The sequence below is a fragment of the Amia ocellicauda genome, chromosome 5, assembly GCF_036373705.1.
Source record: "Amia ocellicauda isolate fAmiCal2 chromosome 5, fAmiCal2.hap1, whole genome shotgun sequence".
NCBI lineage: Eukaryota > Metazoa > Chordata > Actinopteri > Amiiformes > Amiidae > Amia > Amia ocellicauda.
This window is the reverse complement of record NC_089854.1, coordinates 22139333-22153683: the sequence shown is the minus strand read 5'-3', so window position 1 is coordinate 22153683 and position 14351 is coordinate 22139333. Positions and strand designations below refer to the sequence as shown.

The following is a 14351-nucleotide window of genomic DNA, read 5'->3' as shown; positions in this document are numbered from 1 at the left end:
TGCTAAGAAAGAAAAGGAAAAAAAGCTTTATTATCAAAGAATTTTAATGAAATCGGTAATTGTTTATATACACATGTAGAAAAGTGGGTCTGTTTACAACGTGTCCACGGTGCCCTCGTTCACAATCGCAGCTGCCAGGTTCCGCGCCAAAGCCAGGCGCAGGAGCTCGATCTTCGTGGCTTCGATGTCTTCATCCTTTGGGAAAACAAACCGCTAACTATGATTGTAGGAGTCTTTGGCCATTCAGGCAAAACTCAGAATGCAATGTAATACGTACCATAAAAAATATATAGCTTAATTTCAGTACCGATAAAAAAACAAAAAATAGCTGTGTTTTTCTGATTTATAGGCAAAGCAGTCAACGGCATCAGTTGTATGCAATTCTCCCAATTTCTCACCTGAACCAGGTGTCTGTCGGAGGGCAGAGTCTTGCCTGTCGTCAGTTCCTCCAGACAGTGCATCAGCTCGTAGGTTTGCTCCACAGAAAATATAACCTGAACAAAGAGAGAAGACAACAGCCAGCGTAAGCATTTGACCGCACTGCCGTACAGAACCGCAGAGCCCAGTCCACATGAAGAACCGCAGGCCCTCTCTCCGGGCCCAGTCCTGCAGACATGTGCCCTGACCTGTTTCTGTTCGAGCAGCGGCAGGGCGTCAGTCAGCAGTGTCATCCAGAAGCTCCTGGGGGCGATCTTGGCAGTCATGAGCGAGAGCAGGAGCTTGGCCGCCTCGGCGAACTTCTTCTCACCGTACATCTTGTGGAACTCGCGGTACTTCCCTGTGGAGGAATCGCACTTCCATTTAACCTCCATCATTAAGCCACTCCAACAACACAGGCTTTACATCATTCCTCTTAACCAATCCGTTAATGTAAAAGTTGTCAACTATTCATAGAGAATTTCTGACATTAAGTTAGCATTAAGAGCGAGAGTGTGTCATGTGACAGAATTTAATCCAAACCCACAATCTCCAGTGTCCAGTCTGTTCTTGCAAGTATCTCAAGTCAAGGTTGTCAAACCAGAGAGAAACACAAACTAAATACCAATTTTGGATGCAATGCTTTATGAAATCTCTCTCTGCCCCACAGCTGTGTTGTCAGCGAAAGCCCTTACCCAGGAAGGTGAGCCGGTCACTGAGCAGCATGGCTGGCCCCAGGTTATCAATCAAGTCCAGGTCTGAGAAGGTGCCCCGGGCACAGTAATCCTGCAGGAACCTACAACAGAGGAGCACAGACGCCATGACGGGCGGCACAGGGGGGCAGCAGGTACTCAACAGGCATCCTCCAGCATTTCAGTGCTGGCTGTGTCTGGGCATGCCGGCGGGGAATGACCTCTCGGAGATGAGGGTGGCGAAGGCGGCGTCTTTGGCCCTGATGCTCCAGGAGAGCGCCGAGCCCAGCCGGTTGTTCCGCAGTGCTTTCTTCGCCATGATCTTGCAGATGCTGCGCACTGAAACAGATCGATGAGGGGAGGGAGCATTAGTGACTAGGTGAGGTGCTTTGCGATTATGAAAGTGGCATCCTGGCAGACTGCGCTAACAGTGTCAGTGCCACGGGGACCCAGGGCCCTCTCCCCTCGCTCACCTTGCTCTAGCATCTGCCTCTGCTCGCAGATCCGCAGCACCTTCAGGGCCTTGCGCTCCGTGTCCAGAGGCACCCGCTCAATCTGCAGCTCCAGATAGACCCTGCCGAACTCCGGACAATGGTCAAAATAATCCACGGCCAGCTGCCACAGGCTAAGGAGGTGAGAGGGAGTTAGAGATCGAGCAGACAGAAGGTGTATTCATAGGAACCATTATGTAGCTACTCTAAATAACAAGTTCTTTATTTAAATGCAGTGTTGATCTTTGACTTTTTTTGCAGTCCTAAAGCAAGCATTTACTTTTAAGGAGTCGACAGGAGACAATATTACCCACTTATAAAAATAGGATAATTCACTCCCACATCTATGGATACAGAATTAAAAATATGCAACATTCTTTGTGGTTAGGACAGATAATCTCCCCCGGTTATTTAGTCATACCTGTGATGGGTGAAGAGACCAGATGCATATTCCAAGAGGAGAAACTCTCTCAGATTGGAGCCAAAGCTGGAAAAAAACAACAGCGTCATCTTACAGTGCTGCAGGGATACTGCACATCTCGGCAGCTGGGGACACGACACACTTACGCAAGACAGACAACCAGGAACTGCTATTTATAAATACAGCTTGCCAAAACAAACACTGCATCAAACAAAAAACCCTCTGTGATGCTTCAGACCCAATGGACGAGGGTAGATTGAGGACAAACACCAAACACCACAAATAACTCCTTTAAATCACACAGCAGCGACTTTTTCCTCCCAGTTTAAAAAGCAGTGTTGCATGGGTCACTGAAAACACAAAGCTACAGCAGCAGCACTGAAGTGGATTTGACTGCAGCCATGAGGCAACGCAATTCGAGACTTACTGAAGGTTGTGCGACTGCAAGAGCTTGCAGTGATCCATCAGGTCTGTCAGATGAGCGACAAACCACCAATTATTCAGAGCAATGCTGGAGGAGAAGAAAATAAATAACAAATGTATAAATTTAGTACATGCTGCCCTGGCCTTAAACTTTTAGTATTGTGTATTCCTATATTGCACTTCTGTCTTAGCCTGATATTTTCTGTACTCCACTGCATAATTTAGTGGATTATACTTAGTTTGTTTCGTTAAACCCCTACACTAATGAGATTCCACACTAAAGAATACCAGCGGTCACAGAAGGAGGACACAACTATAATACAAAGTGTCTAGTGTTGTAGCCTGGCACTGTGGAGATGTTGATGCGCTCAGTATGGAGGGTTCAGATGTTTACTCCTTCGATGGGACACAGTAGAGCTGTGCGGGGCTGTGATATTCCTCACCTGCAGTCCTTAATGACCTGGTGGATGTCAAACTCGAAGGCGGCCAGTAGGATGCTGTCCAGCGGCTCCGGGGCGCTGCGGGAATCCAGGAACATGTCCATGCTGGACTGGAAATTTAAAATACTCTGCTTATTCAACAGTAAACAGAAACACCTTTCCATGACAGATTGATTAACTCCGAGACTGTAAACTAGAATAAACGGAGTACTGATAGGCAGTCTGATTGAGTATCTACTTTAATCTACCATCTCTCTCTCTGTATTCACCTGCCCTGGAAAATAATTAAATGTTTCACACACCCGATTTCCAAGGACAAACACAGATTCGCGTTTAAACCAATAATGGTCTTTCTAAATAGCTCTGGCTTTTTTTGTTAGTGCCATCTAGTGGTTCACCATTCCAGATTTCTACCCATCCATGTCTCAGAGGATCATGAATTTAACAGCAGCCCTGAACGGCACGGTCTGTGGTGTCATCATACCTGGGCATAGTAGTGCATCTCGGTGGGCTTCACGGTGGGGTGGGAGTACAGGAGCCGGGTCACCAAGAAGTGGTACCAGGTGCTCAGCAGCTCCTTCTGGTCCAGTAGAGTGTCTTCATCACCCAGAAGAATCTGAGGAGAGGAAGTAGATGGGAAAACTCTCTCATCCCTCAGTACCAAGGGAATTTAACCTTTGCGCCTCGGTCAATACATATTGGACGATATTGAGATGTTCCTCCTTAGCTGGGACCCCCCTCCCAACAGCCCTGTTGCTCACACTGACCTTGCAAATGACTTCCAGGTGGGGGTTGCTGGCAAAGGAGTTGTCCTGCAGGCAGCGCTCACACTCCTCGTGCCAGTGGCGCCACTTCACATCAAACTCTGTCAAAGTCTGGGTGCCGCCTGGCTGTGGACGACAACAGCAGTGCAACATTCACCCGGGGGACCAGTCTACTTCACAGGCAAGAACTGTACATCTGTATCTTTTCTCCGTAAAGATGTGGGGGAAAAAAGTATTTGATCCCCTGCTGATTTTGTACGTTTGCCCACTGACAAAGAAATGATCAGTCTATAATTTTAATGGTAGGTGTATTTTAACAGTGAGACAGAATAACAACAAAAAAATCCAGAAAAACGCATTTCAAAAAAGTTATAAATTGATTTGCATGTTAATGAGGGAAATAAGTATTTGACCCCTTCGACTTAGTACTTGGTGGCAAAACCCTTGTTGGCAATCACAGAGGTCAGACGTTTCTTGTAGTTGGCCACCAGGTTTGCACACATCTCAGGAGGGATTTTGTCCCACTCCTCTTTGCAGATCCTCTCCAAGTCATTAAGGTTTCGAGGCTGACGTTTGGTAACTCGAACCTTCAGCTCCCTCCACAGATTTTCTATGGGATTAAGGTCTGGAGACTGGCTAGGCCACTCCAGGACCTTAATGTGCTTCTTCTTGAGCCACTCCTTTGTTGCCTTGGATGTGTGTTTTGGGTCATTGTCATGCTGGAATCCCCATCCACAACCCATTTTCAATGCCCTGGCTGAGGGAAGGAGGCTCTCACCCAAGATTTGACGGTACATGGCCCCGTCCATCGTCCCTTTGATGCAGTGCAGTTGTCCTGTCCCCTTAGCAGAAAAACACCCCCAAAGCATAATGTTTCCACCTCCATGTTTGACGGTGAGGATGGTGTTCTTGGGGTCATTCCTCCTCCTCCAAACACGGCGAGTTGAGTTGATGCCAAAGAGCTCGATTTTGGTCTCATCTGACCACAACACTTTCACCCAGTTCTCCTCTGAATCATTCAGATGTTGGCAAACTTCAGACGGGCCTGTACATGTGCTTTCTTGAGCAGGGGGACCTTGCGGGTGCTGCAGGATTTCAGTCCTTCACAGCGTAGTGTGTTACCAATTGTTCTCTTGGTGATTATGGTCCCAGCTGCCTTGAGATCATTAACAAGATCCTCCTGTGTAGTTCTGGGCTGATTCCTCACCTTTCTCATGATCATTGAAACTCCACGAGGTGAGATCTTGCATGGAGCCCCAGACCGAGGGAGACGGACAGTTATTTTGTGTTTCTTCCATTTGCGAATAATCGCACCAACTGTTGTCACCTTCTCACCAAGCTGCTTGGCGATGGTCTTGTAGCCCATTCCAGTCTTGTGTAGGTCTACAATCTTGTCCCTGACATCCTTGGACAGCTCTTTGGTCTTGGCCATGGTGGAGAGTTTGGAATCTGATTGATTGATTGCTTCTGTGGACAGGTGTCTTTTATACAGGTAACGAGCTGAGATTAGGAGCTCTCCCTTTAAGAGAGTGCTCCTAATCTCAGCTCGTTACCTGTATAAAAGACACCTGGGAGCCAGAAATCTTGCTGATTGATAGGGGATCAAATACTTATTTCCCTCATTAACATGCAAATCAATTTATAACTTTTTTGAAATGCGTTTTTCTGAATTTTTTTGTTGTTATTCTGTCTCTCACTGTTAAAACACACCTACCATTAAAATTATAGACTGATCATTTCTTTGTCAGTGGGCAAACGTACAAAATCAGCAGGGGATCAAATACTTTTTTCCCCTCACTGTATATGATTTTGAAGCTAAACATCGTTCAACATTCATTTTACACACAAACAAAAGGCGAATTCCTTGACACATACATTGTACACAGGCATCTTCATCATGAGGTTATCCAGCAGCTTGAACATGGCTCGTGCCGCAGGCTGCTGGGTCGCCCGTTTGCCCAGGATCTGCCTGGCCTCGTCCATCCGGCCCTGCAGCACATAGCTGATCACCTGGAGGTACGACAAGGACCGTTAATACTGGATCAGGACAGAGAGACAGGAACAGAGGTGGATTTTTTTTTTTTTTTTTATCTAATAAAATTACTACAGAGTCCGACAAAACCCACAGGATGATAATATGATAAGAAAATAATACAAGGTGCCTTCAGGGTATGATAGAAGAGGCATTAGAAAAGTGTAAGCCGAGGGGGTCAGGGAGAGGGAGGGCAGGCTTTTTGCATACCACGTTCCAGTAGGCCTGGTGCTGCGCAGGGTTCTCGTTCTGCAGGACCTCCCGGGCCCGTTCGTCCACGTCCGCTTTGTGCAGCCGCACCCAGTCCAACAGGTGCAGCAGTAGAGTGCCGGCTGGGAACAATCACACAACACACAGAGTGATCCAGTGAAAACAAGCGTACAGAAATACGTCCCAAACCCATACCCCAATGTGTAGACGAAATGTAGAGTCATGTGGTGTCGTTTACCAGGCCCAAATCGCTGTCTAGAGAAGTGGTGGGACACTCTTGTCCTTGAGGATGGGGTTCCTGCAGTTTTGATAGCTACCTTTCATTTACCAGCTGGCACAATCTGGCCATTATTTTCAGTTTTTGAAAACTAGAAACCCACTCTCAACAACAGGAGCCCCAATATACAGGACACTGCCCTTTGGCCAATCGTTGTAGCATGCTTGCCCTTGTCAGGTTGACTGTGACTTGTGTGTGGGGAAGAGAAGAAACACGACCTTTATGGGGCCAGAGGGATCACTTCAGTGATGTCAAAAGAATGCTAGAACACGACAAGAAATACAGTCCCGAAACACAAGAGTAAAAGGCACATACCCGGAGCTGCCTCGATGAACAGCACCTCACACAGGTTCCAGATCAGCTCCACCGCCAGCAGGATGGACACCTGTGTTAACATCACACATGAACAGCTTGGCCGGATATAATCAAAGGATAAAACAATGGGCCTCACTTCAATTACTTTGAACAATACGTTTTTAACACAATTTTCCCACATAGTCTTTGGATTCGTATGGACCCAGGAAAAGCCAGGTATGACAAAAAGACAATCGCACCACTTATTAGACACATTCATGCTAATCTAATTCCTATAATAATTAAGCAAACTTAAGGTGCATATCCTTACCTGGTTGCCATACTGTGTTTCTAAAGCTGAATCACGTGTGGAAACTGGGAGGAAGAGAAAGAAGAGCTTTAAAGTGAATGTGTGTGTATATACAACAGTAATACAATACAAATGACACTGCTGTTGTACAGTTATTCAGCAGTGTGCCGTACACTAGGAGAGAAAGTACCTGCAATTTGATTAAGTTCTTCCACTGCAGCTCGTATCACAGATCTGTAGTTCTTACTGATGCTGACAAACCTGCACAAAAGAGAATACTTTTTAGCAAATAGGGAAGGGACATGTTTGAAAAGTGTAAATATTTGTATGTCAATCCTATTTGCTGCATGATTGCAGAACATTTCATAATGTTAAAATTGAAGGGAAACCTCTGCAAGACAGAGTGATATTTTCTTCTCGCCTTAAAGGCACTGAGTGAGCAGGACCGGTGTGATACATACTGCGGCTTTTTAGCCTTGTTGGAGACCTCATCCTTGGTCTTCTGGAGCCCCACGAAGATATGATGGGACTCGTTGAAGAGCTTGCGCAGGATTGGGGAGTAGATGTCTTCATCCTTCCTGACCACATGGATGGAGAGGCAGCCGGGCCCCACAGGAGCAGCTCCTGGGAGAATCACACCATAAGGGAAAGAGCAGGTTTGTTCATTCATTCATTCATTTACTGATGCTTATAAACCCACTCACTACCCATCAGATCCTAGTAATCACAAATTCCCACCTAAAGCCATCATTAATAAGTAAGTCACCATTACTAAGAAATAGATATATTAATATTATAATACTGAATAATAAGAGAGCTCACCTGCAATCTTGTATTGAGTTTCATATACGATGATATCTCCGGGTCCCCATTCAAACCCCAGGTGCTTCTGCTTGAAATCAACGCCAGGGATGACCTGCATAATAATAGACATTTGATTTAAATATAAACAAAAAAACAGATGCATTGGTCTCGTTAAAGATTGATATGGCTACACAGTACAGGCAATAGGACAAGGCTAACCATATCAACATATTACAATAATAATAACGACAGTGTAGAAGCACTGTCTCTCCTTCCGCCTGCGCTGCTACTTCTGTTAATGGACGAGTGTCACATTCAACACCAAGTATGTCATTGTTTTTAATGTAACAGGAGGACATCGATGCTGATCGCAAAAATGAGTCCTGTCTCTGTCTCCGTCTCCGTCATGTTCTCCATCATGGGTTTGGACGAGCATGTAAGGTTTACATGTTGTGGACAAGCCGCCGCATGTTGTGTGTGCTGGACCACATTGCACACGCCAAGAACATACCGTCGTGGTTGGCTCGACGTCAACCTCCTCCATTCCGGGGGGGAGTCAAATAAACCTTAAAAAACTAACGATTTCCTAAGGAAAACCAGACTCGGCAATTACAGCATACAACGAATACAGCGCCACAGGAGTTGAGCAGGAAGGACCCCGGCGAATCTGCGCTGGAGAGAGAGTGTCTGCCCAGCTGCCTGCTCAAAATAGCGCGTCAGGAAAAGCGTTTTAAGACGATCCACGTTTTGTGTATTGGTTTTAAAGTTATTCTTGTAGAATCATAAACTATTTTCATTGATATCAATTGAATTATTGCATTTAATGTACTGATACATTTTAAAGTCCCCCTAAATATACATGAACTTTTGTATGGAATGTTTTTTTCTTCTTCTTATAGGATGGTTAAGAATTATTATACATAGGTAGGCCTATGGTGCATAACTGGTAAAAACTGTTCACTTGCAAGAGGTGAAAACTAACAACTTCACACACATATGTGTAATACATACACACACTAGACTAAAAATAACTCTAATAAATAAGGGGGGAGGAAGGCCAATGTCATCTAGTACGCCTTTTCCTGCAGCTAAAATGGGCACATCAGCCCAGCGTTTGTTTTAACTGGCAAGTTAATAAAATGATCCAATGGTTTGGGAATTTTTGCTTTTTAAGGGATTGTATTTCATAGCACAAGGAGCTAATTCATTATTAACACCTTGTGGGAAATATGTAAAGTGAAAATGCTGGCTGTTTTTAGTACAGTAGATAATATATCTCTGGGAACTATCCAAGACATTAAAAAACAAGATGGCTTCCACTTGATAGGCCTCTTCCCTCAGAATATTCCAGAAATCACCCTCTGGATACTTTCACTCTCTCAACACCCTTTACTGGGTATATTGCTCTAAAATTACTGTCCTGGATGCTGATGGAACACATAAACACCCATTTAACGCTGAATGCGCTCATTTTGGATGGATCTGCTGCATATTTTAAAAGAAAAACAAATTTAAAAAATGAACACAGTTTTCGCCATGCGCGTGCCCGCGTGGAAGCACGTCCGAAGGCATGTTCTAATACCGCGGATGACGTCACTCCCGCCTCGGCGAGCACGCCGTTTCTGCCCTCGTGACCACCGCCGTCCAATGAGCGGCGGCCAGCGAGGACGCGCATTGTCTCGTGTGCGCGCACGCAATGCCGGTTTAATGTTCGGCGGCGCGGACGTGCGCGTCCCCGAAGACTCTTTGTGTGGCGGCGTAGAGAAACGCGGAGAGAATAGCCATGGCGGACGAAAAACCCAAGGTGAGCTAACGAAAAAGCTGATTACAGATTGCCCGCATCCAGTCCGTGTAACTCCACAACAAGTGCAAGCGGCCCGTGCGGCGCGCAGTTTCCCCGCTGGACGCGGTCGATGCGAGCGCAGCGCCGGAGGAGCACCGGAAGGGATGTGCGCCAGCCTGCAGAGGCGGGCTATCGCAAATAAATAACTCTCACTTTCAACTCTGTTATAATGGCTGAAAGAAGCACAATCTAGTGTATTTTTATCAGCAATACTCTCCAGCTGCTCTGTGCAGTATATTTATTTATATACATGTTATTTATTTATTTATATAAATACATGGTAGTTCTCCATGCTTACATCGGCCTACTTTAAATCGGGCATTTTCTTACCTCCGTGTTCATCATAGAGCTAATTCGTCACTCAAATCATGCATTTCGTGAACTGGGAACTATCTGTGCAGCGATGTGTTATTATTGTCAATGTGTTTAAATTGTAGCATCAGCTGCGATGTTTTTGCGCGCCTTCAGTTCCGAGTAACAGTGGCTCGACTTTCTGCACTTCAGTCACTATATATGTATATATATATATATGTATATATATATATATATATATATATATATATGTATAGCGTGCATAAAGTTTAAAACATGCACAAATGACTGCACATTCCCCTCATCTCTCTCAGCGGATTGAGAAAGTTGAGGGGGGAAAACACGCAGTGTTTCTGTTTTGCGAGTCACTTTAGATGGTTTATTTTCATTTACTGCCGAACTTTAGTACCACAATTATTTAGAAAACAAATATGATTAATAAACACCCTTGAAGTATTGTTTTTTCATATAATGCGTGTGTTTGCAATCTGTTTATAATACAGCAATCAACGTACAAAAAATGCAATTGACGTCCTAATGTTCCCTGAAGGTTTTGCAAAGTTACACATATATGTGCTTTTTGAATTGTTTCATAAGCATAAAACGGCACTGAATTGTCACAAACCGTTTTTATTGATGTATTACTTAATCTGTTCAGTTTGTATGAGTTAAATTTAATACAAATAATTTCTCTCTACAGACAAGTATTGTTTTCCCCGGATTGTGTTTTCATGCTTTAACCCTGTAAAGATGTTTGGGATGATCACAGCAACAATTCATTGTCACTTGAATGCTATCATTATGTAAACAAATCCCTAAATATGTCAATATTGAAAGTACAATTTTGTAGTTTTCCACTTATTGGGATTACTTGGTTGAATTCATGCAAGTCTTTTTGAAATGGAATGAGTATTCAGAAAGCACAATATTGGAAATCCTGCTTTTACATTGCCTTCATCAATAGTCCCATAATATACATAATAATTGTTAAATGCACATGATAATTGTGTTCCTCTGGTTTGTACAATTTAAATTCTATTCGTTGAAGCAAATATTTTACCATACATTTTGACAAACCTATGAAACAGTTTTTGAATCCCAGGTAAACAAATATATTATGCTCCTAAGTTTGAACCATTTGAAATTCTGAAATATTATTGTTCCATAATGTAATAGAATTTTTTTTTTTTAAAGATAGACAAAAATAGCTTAAAATAAAATCAGTAGACTGTGTGTCTAGAGGAGAAGTTCATGTGTTAGTGAAGAGGGAGACTGCAGGAATGCACACACTTCAACTTGTTTCTTGTTCCTCAAATTCCTTCCTCTGTGGAGACAGTAGTGCCACCCAGTGGAGGGTGAGGTATAAACACACTGATTTGTTTTTGTGCAATGTCTGGGGATATCCAAAACACACATTGTTTACCATTCCATAGATCAAAGTAAAGTAAAGTTTGAAAACATTAAGAAATCAAATCAGTGTTGCACATGCCCTTGCGGAAGGAATACTGGGCATGATATCCTATTCTTACCAGTTAGAAGAAGAGAGTCTCTGGTTTGAGAAGCTTCTTAAAGCCTTTCCTCATGCAGTTCTGAAGCTAAGTAAGTCTTATTGTAGGTCTGTGAACGCTTAGGTAGAAAGATTGTTAATGTATTAATAGAAAATGTAATTTATCTAATGTGTATTGATTTCAAGAGATCCAGCCACAGCATTACTCTCTGTCATCCCAGAAACAACATCCTGCCTTTTTATTGTGCTTATTATCTCAGAGAATGCCATAGTTTTTAAAGCTCTGGTACAATGTATTACTACATTACACCCCCCCTACAGTGTATTCTGGGACTGTGCTTGCGAATGGGTTGATTTAATTGTCTGTCTTGGTCTCACTGTCTGTTTACTATACTCTTCTGTGTGCTATTTGCATTTGTGGACTTCATGTGCAATTTCCTTTTGGTGGCTTTCAAAGAAATTTGGAGCTGGAAGTAAATAGGTAAATGAATCGCAGAGAGAATCTAGCATCGGCCGGAGATCAGAGCTGTACCAGTAATGTTCCCCAGATCCTGGTTTGCTTGGAGATTGTCTGTTGTATTATAATGTGTGTGTTTGTTTTCTTTCCTTCTCCAGGAAGGCGTTAAGACGGAAAACAACGACCATATTAACCTGAAGGTGGCTGGGCAGGACGGCTCAGTGGTGCAGTTTAAGATCAAGAGGCACACGCCACTCAGCAAACTCATGAAAGCATACTGCGAGAGACAGGTGAGAGGAGACACCACTTTCATGCAGTGGGCACAAAAGTGCATGATTTTTATCTTCATTTTAGTTTAGTTGCCTTTGCTGTTTGTATCACTTAAGAGCAGTCTTGTGCTTTGATGTGTCATTAATCAGAGTCCATATACTTTAGGAGCACTCGATGTGCTTCGAGGTTTAAGTAGGAGAATAAAAAGAAAGTTGTCAGCCAGAAATTGTTTCCAACAACAGCAAATCCTATCGCACCGTGCAACATGTTTGTCTTCCACAATTTAAAGATGTTTTGAAAGAGAGTGTTGTGAAACAAATAAAATTAAAATAAATTAAAATTGGGCATTGCCAGCCTTGTTGGGATGACAGTGGGGGGTCGGCGACAGTATTTAGCATTGTGAGTAACCCCTGACCGTGCCTCTCCACAGGGCTTGACGATGAGGCAAATCCGATTCCGGTTTGATGGGCAGCCAATCAACGAGACAGACACACCTGCACAGGTGAGGCACTGCCCACTCCATGGGTTCACACTTTCTTTTTATTGAAACTGATTAGTTTTGACTTTCCTTTCTTTCCTGGTAAGCTGTAGAAGCAGCTGCTCTGACTTCACAATTTGAACCCACTTGAATTGCACGCCATGCCTCAGTGACCAGTAACCCTGCACTAAAGGCTGATCACGGAGTATATTATTTGCATGACCATTTGGTCGGCATACAGAAATTACATTGAAAGCCACCATTAACACCCTCTGCCCCCCCCCCCCCACCCCTTCTTTTCCTTTATTTGTTGTATAGTAAATACATTTCTTCAGTCGTACAAATATTGAAATTTGGAAAGTCTCAGTCTTAGCTTTCTGTCATTCAGTGTCCAACTCTGACCCTTCCCACTCTTTTGGCTTTGTGTAAGAGGAAGTAAAACATGAGATGCATCATTTGTTCTAGTTCAGAATGGTAATCTGGACATGGACGTATTCTCTCATATGACTGGCTGGTATTCAATGGCACTTTTATTAATGCAACAGGAGAATAACAAGCTGCTTTTATCTCTGCTATGAGTTCAGTTGAATTTTCCCTTTTCTAATAAACGTTTTGTTTCTCCTAAACAGTTGGAAATGGAAGATGAAGACACGATCGATGTTTTTCAGCAACAAACAGGAGGTCTCTACTAAAAGCAACACATTCACCCCCCCCTCCCCTCTTTCCAAATACTGTTCCTTTGCAAACTCTTCCCATTATCACTGCAGGATAAGTTCAGTACAAAATTAGAGAGGATTTCACAGTTATACTTAACTACTGTTGTATAGTGTTTTCATTCTTTTTTTTGTTTGTACATAATTAACCTCAAGTGTTGGCAAACACTCGTTTAGCTACCAAGAAGTGGCCCGTCTGACAACTTTGACCAAAACACAGAAAGCAGACTGGGAATCTGATCCCAAATTGTTGGGGATTGTGGTGAAGTCTTTCCAAAATAAAGTTTCCCAGTAAGTTATTTTTATCTCATTCTTTGGGAGATTGAGATTTACTGGTTTTCTGACTTTCTTTTATCATCATCAGAAGATGGATTTTATATCTTTTTTTTTTTTTATATATTGTAGTGATTGTGTAGAATGGATCTTGTCTTAAAAGTAGTTTGATTAGGCCATATGTTAAAAGGACGCCCTGCTATGGGGTTTCTAAAGTCAGACATCTGTATTGTTTAATAAATTTCTTGTTAAAATAAAAATATTCTCTTTTTTTAATTAAACTTTTTTTTGTCTTTTGCATCAACCATGTAAAGCTGATGTTGTGAAATGGGAGAGCAGTGGGAGTACAGGACAAAGCGCTGTGAAATTCTGTGCATCGGTCATTGATCAGCAGTATAAGCTCATTCGGTAGTCTCTTTAGGTCTTTTAATAGCCTTTTTACACTTATAATACAACATAAATCATGAAACCCTAGGCGGTGTTATACCATCCTAATTCAGTTGATGTTTAGAGTGTGGGTGTTAAACTGCTTATCTGGAATTTAAGCGAACTGATTTTCTTTTGATTGAAAATTCCACATAGCTCAGAGTGAACACAAAAGCAATACCATGATCTCATGCGTTCCTGTATAGAGCACCCAGGGGTTTTAAGGCAGTCCCTTGCTGTAGAAGCTGGTACAAGGTTTGGCTTTTCTAGACTCCTAGAGTGTAAATACTTAAGTGGAACGCACAGTTTCTTCAGTGAGGTATGGATCTGTGGTGCTTCAGCTGTGCCTTAATCTCTCCAGTGAACTGGACCTGATCCAGAACATTCATAGCCTGTATAACTGTTTGTGTATAGTTGCATTGTATTCATTTTAAGAATTAAAGCTTTAATCTTTTCAGTGGCAGACCCTATCCTTCCCCCATGGAGATTTCAATCCA

The 14351-nt window shown here is 43.1% G+C and overlaps 2 protein-coding genes across 2 annotated transcripts; one reads left to right on the top strand and one right to left on the bottom strand.

The window, feature by feature from the left end:
• Positions 1-10: 10 nt before the first annotated feature.
• Positions 11-8253, bottom strand: nup85 (nucleoporin 85). The gene is made up of 19 exons (XM_066704330.1): positions 8087-8253; positions 7594-7687; positions 7233-7395; positions 6962-7032; positions 6793-6836; positions 6483-6552; positions 5891-6012; positions 5524-5658; positions 3652-3774; positions 3369-3500; positions 2888-2994; positions 2449-2532; positions 2022-2087; positions 1583-1734; positions 1331-1448; positions 1113-1213; positions 627-778; positions 399-494; positions 11-195 (listed from the first exon to the last, which is right to left on the bottom strand). Exons 1-19 carry the CDS (start codon positions 8117-8119, stop codon positions 94-96), a joined length of 1965 nt encoding a protein of 654 aa, XP_066560427.1. The 5' UTR covers positions 8120-8253; the 3' UTR covers positions 11-93.
• Positions 8254-9241: 988 nt separating this feature from the next.
• sumo2a (small ubiquitin like modifier 2a) lies at positions 9242-13709 on the top strand. Its single transcript, XM_066704327.1, has 4 exons — positions 9242-9379; positions 11853-11984; positions 12395-12466; positions 13072-13709. The coding sequence occupies exons 1-4, from the start codon at positions 9359-9361 to the stop codon at positions 13132-13134; spliced, it is 288 nt and encodes a 95-aa protein (XP_066560424.1). The 5' UTR covers positions 9242-9358; the 3' UTR covers positions 13135-13709.
• The last annotated feature ends 642 nt before the right edge of the window (positions 13710-14351 follow it).